Source organism: Melampsora larici-populina, assembly GCF_000204055.1.
Source record: "Melampsora larici-populina 98AG31 unplaced genomic scaffold MELLAscaffold_110, whole genome shotgun sequence".
Taxonomy (NCBI): Eukaryota; Fungi; Basidiomycota; class Pucciniomycetes; order Pucciniales; family Melampsoraceae; genus Melampsora; species Melampsora laricis-populina.
In genome coordinates, this window is record NW_006768874.1 from 10137 (window position 1) to 14677 (window position 4541).

At 42.2% G+C, this 4541-nt stretch overlaps 1 protein-coding gene across 1 annotated transcript; it reads left to right on the forward strand.

The window, feature by feature from the left end:
* Nucleotides 1–3168: 3168 nt before the first annotated feature.
* On the forward strand, nt 3169–3843 carry MELLADRAFT_84463 (uncharacterized protein; the record flags this gene model as incomplete). Its single annotated transcript, XM_007418879.1, has 4 exons — nt 3169–3313; nt 3416–3446; nt 3548–3619; nt 3825–3843. The coding sequence occupies 4 exons, from the start codon at nt 3169–3171 to the stop codon at nt 3841–3843; spliced, it is 267 nt and encodes an 88-aa protein (XP_007418941.1).
* Nucleotides 3844–4541: the final 698 nt, after the last annotated feature.

Sequence of the window (4541 nt, forward strand, 5' to 3'; positions counted from 1 at the left end):
AGAGGTCAGCTCAAAGAGGATGAAGATTGAGAATAAAAAGCAAGCTTGATGCGAACCATATCGCCAGCAAAAACATCATCATCAGGAATTGAGGATTCCAGCAAGGCTATAAGACTACCTGATTGATAATGAGAAGATTGGTAAACTCTCAGTTAGAAAGTTAGAATGATTGATAATCTGAATCTGGTGGAGGCGCCATCTGACCATATTGGAGGTAGGTTCGAGCTATGCCTGGTTCCACGAGAAGTGATAGATGAGATTGGGTAAGACATTGATATGCGTCCGTTTTAGATATTATTTTGATCATTGGATTTGAATTCACTGAGGGAAATTTGCAAACATCATTTGAAGAAGAAGAGTTGGAATTTTGAAGGATGATAATGAGCTGTTTCAAAAAGAAAAAGACAACAGCAGTTACAGAGGTAAGTTTGATGAAGTTGCACTACACTTCTGCTTAAATCAAAAATGAAAGGATGTCGACCAAAAGTTTGCCATGATCTAGGTAATGATCAACCAAATCTGATCAAGAGTTTGTAAGTTGTAGTTATGACCAAATGAGTGAACAGTTTGTCAAATGTGTTAGTGAGATTGGATGACAACTTGACTTGTTCATGAAGTGTATTGAATTCAGTTTGAAATTGTGTTTGATGATTTGTCAAGTGGAATGAGATTGAAAGAGTTTCATTGGAGCGTAAGTTTGAAGTTGAAGTTGCTGTGTTCTTTTAAAGGTGTTGATGAATCTGTTTGAAGGTATTGATAGCTAATTTTGTCATTTCATTTTGTTCTTGATCTTGAAAACAGGCAGATAACTACTCAGATTGAGTGGTCTGGTGGGTATAAGATTGGTAGAAGGTGGTGAAGAAACAATTTGTTCAGAGGAGTGAGGAAGAGATTGGGGGTAAGAGCACCCACTATGGGTGCGTTAACGAGGTGATTTAGCGTTACCGTAATGCTAAAATCCAGACAGGTCCACTACGGACCTGTTTTAGACATGCAGTCCGTACTGCTGCGTTAAATCTTGCACCCCGCGTGCTCAGATCTACGCAAGCCTACGACTTGATTTATCGTACGATAATCGGTCAACAACTGCCTTTTCCAAAACATCAAATCCCAAACTCCACAATTCAAGACTTCAAATCTCAACGTTCAGACCTCGACACCTCGACTTCAAAGTTCAAACTTGAAAACTTATATAGTTTCCGAGCACGTTGAGTGCAGTCTTGATAAGTCTCGATCAATTCAGATTTGAGTGCGAGGAAGCGGAGGTGGTATGCGAGGTTTATCAAACAAGAAGTCAAGACTAGTTGATGTTATTATTGTTGTTCCTATTGCTATTTGAAGACTTCTGAGATAATTGATCTTTGGGAAAAGATTATGAGGAATGTGATGATTCATTTCAAGATCATACCACTGTGGATCTGGTTGACTCACAGTGATTTATCGTTGGTAAATCAGGTCGTAAAGCAGCTCATAGTGGTTTTTATGCGTTTACTAATTTAGTTGTTACACGCATGATTGAATTTTGCGGTCGGGACCGCAAAATTTACGATAAAACACGCCCACCATAGTGGGTGCTCTAAGGCGCGTGGAAATTGGGTTAAATCTAGTGAGCGTGTAAACCTTCAATTTTGGAGTACTGATTGGGAGTTTAATTGGGTTTTGCCGGCGAACACGGTTTCCCTTTAACATTAATGATATAGCGGTACAATACCGCAATTGCGGTGCGGTTTTCCCTAGGACCGGGTTCTTTGAGCCCGGGTTGCGGAGCGCTGGCACCGCTACATATAGCGGTGCCATTGCGGTGCCCAAAAACACTACGCAACCGCTCCACAATCGCATTAAAGTGCGCAGCGCTTGCGGTATTGCATCGGATGTACTGGCCTGCCAGTGACCAGTAGTTGGGGGCTGTGCTTGCTTTTTTCCTTGTGGTTTTTCTTTTTGTTGACACTGTTCTGGTGTCTCTTCGGGTGTGGACGGTTCTTTTCCAAAGAGATTCTCACTTAAAGGATTGCTCACGACATGGTATGTTGATCTGTGAAGTTCACTTGATCTATAATGGGACACGTAACAATTCAAACTTGACCCAGTTTCTCACTCACAACTCTCAAAGATTCTTAGTCTGCTGATACGTTTATTTCACATGTATCATTGTTTGACATAGAAATGCCACAAAACGGAAATGTCTAGCTAGAACAAATCAATCTCCTAATTTGACTTACTGTGTTGTTGCTCCACTACCACTTGTCCCATTCTGTCTCGCCACTATAATTGCCTCAAACGCTCTTGGTCCAAATTTTGGTACAGCTACCCCATTTACACCTGTGGCACCTGTTCGAACTGACATGTAAGTCGACTGTACAGTGTACCTTTTGACTGGACTAGAAGCCGGAGCTTAGCCCCAGAGCACGCCAGACGCTCTGGTCCTGGAGCACCACCTTTTCCCCCACAAGTCATTCAAAACTCAAGTTTTCCAATGTTTTTCAGTGGATTATGCCTATCAAAGATGTGCCCTTCAATTATACCTATCCCCATTTTTTTTCCACTCCAACAAAAACTTGAAGTCACTCAGAGCGCTCTGAAACCCACTCAGAGCGCTCTGGAACCCACTCAGAGCGCTCTGGAACTCACTCATAGCGCTCTGGAAACTCACTCAGAGAGCTCAGAGTTATCCATCAGTATCGGACCCCAAGTAGTAGGTCGGTACTTTGAGTACAAGGCAATCTCACAGTCCTCTTGAGTAGTCGATCACAAGGCCATCACACAGCTCAAGGACTAGTCCAACAACACCATCATTTCACTCACTCTATCATATTGCACCACAAACCAGGTATCATATTCGATATCAACAGATAATTGAGTAAGTCTTTCCCTCTGAAAGCATTCTCATTTGCACACCTCATCTCATTGTATGAAGGAAACACTTGAGACTGATCAAATTTCTATCCATTCCTCAACTCACAACCACTCCGTCTTGCGGCTGCACTTCATCCCCTACAATCTCTTCCGATTCATCCACACCCTCCTCCTCCTCAATCTCATCGATTCCAACAAAACCCATCACATGGAATCCCTCATACTCATTGTTTTCATCTTCTTGAAGGTCCAATTCTAATTCGGCTAGTTCAGCTTCATCCAGAGGGGTCGATTCCAGGATATCAGCTTGAGTGGATGCCTTCCACCAACGCAGCCCACCGCATTTGGATCGATAATTCTTCCTCTTCTGAAAGGCGACTCAAACACCTCGTTTTACGCATCACTTCATCCATCTTCATGTCCCACACCATACACAATCGGGCGTGGTCTTGTTTCAGCCGTGCGTATAATGATTGTACAACGTTCCTGCTAATCTGCAATCGCTCAACCGGCATTACCCTTGTCAAACCAACTATGCTGACAATCCATTTGTTTTCCATAGTGGTCGGGTCATTGTCTGTTAAGATCTTGAGGTCAGTATTCACTACAGCACTTCATTGATAATCTCACAACACTGACCTTCGGACTGTACTAGAGCTGATGATAACACTGATAGTTTTTCTTTGATGTCTAGTGCCCATTTCGCCGATTGTCTACACTCACGACCGATTTGGCTTAATTCATCCTGTGCATGGGTCATATCAAGGTATGCCCTTATTCCATCTCTAGTATCCGGATCAACGGCCCAAGGTTCTCCTGGATGCTTCAGCTGGCCGATGTCCCAGAACTGATCATCCAATGTCAATCTTTGTATATCTTCGTATGGTGGGCATTTGATCGGGCTCGGCGATGGGAATTGCTGATTAAACTTCTCTACGTTGCGATGGAATGTATTGTACTTCACCTTCAAGGCCGTTTGTTTTTCTCTGAGGTGTTTCTTCGATCGCTGTTGCATTCTAGTACCTGTCACCCAGCTCCAAAACAATCAACTTGGTCATCTATTAATAATGAATTTATTATATGTACCCTCTCTCTCGTCATTTTTCCTTTGACTCTCGAAGACATCAACTTTTGACCCATATAGCTTTGATTTTGCAACTCGTACCCTGATCAGTAATTTACCTTTTGGTGCTGAATGGAATAAGGGAAATAAACGTAAGATCAGATATATTGTTTTCAATAATGAGAGCAAGTTTGGTATTGTACACACTTGAGGTGTTAGCCATTTCCCTGTAATGATCACTTCCAAGGTTGTGGACCAACTCGTTGATCTCTTCTTCACAGATCAACAGTGTCTGTGGCAAGTGAGCCAGTTTGCGTTTATCAGCCGCTGTTTGGCGGCGTCTTGGTTTAGCCTGTAATATTGTGAACTCATCTCTAAATCACACAAATCTCAGACAATAGATATCTCTTCATTCAAGAGAAAGAGCTCAACTTCGTCTCTTGATACTTTTCTTCCAAATGTACAAGTCTATTCAGTTTTTCGTTCAAGAGTTTTGAATCCTCAATTACCATGGCACGCAGTTGACTATCACGCTGCCTAGTCCACTGTTGTGAGAAGTATTCAATGGTATATGTAATTTTTTTTACTCGCAGAGCATTCAACTTCTGCATACTTTGATCTTGAA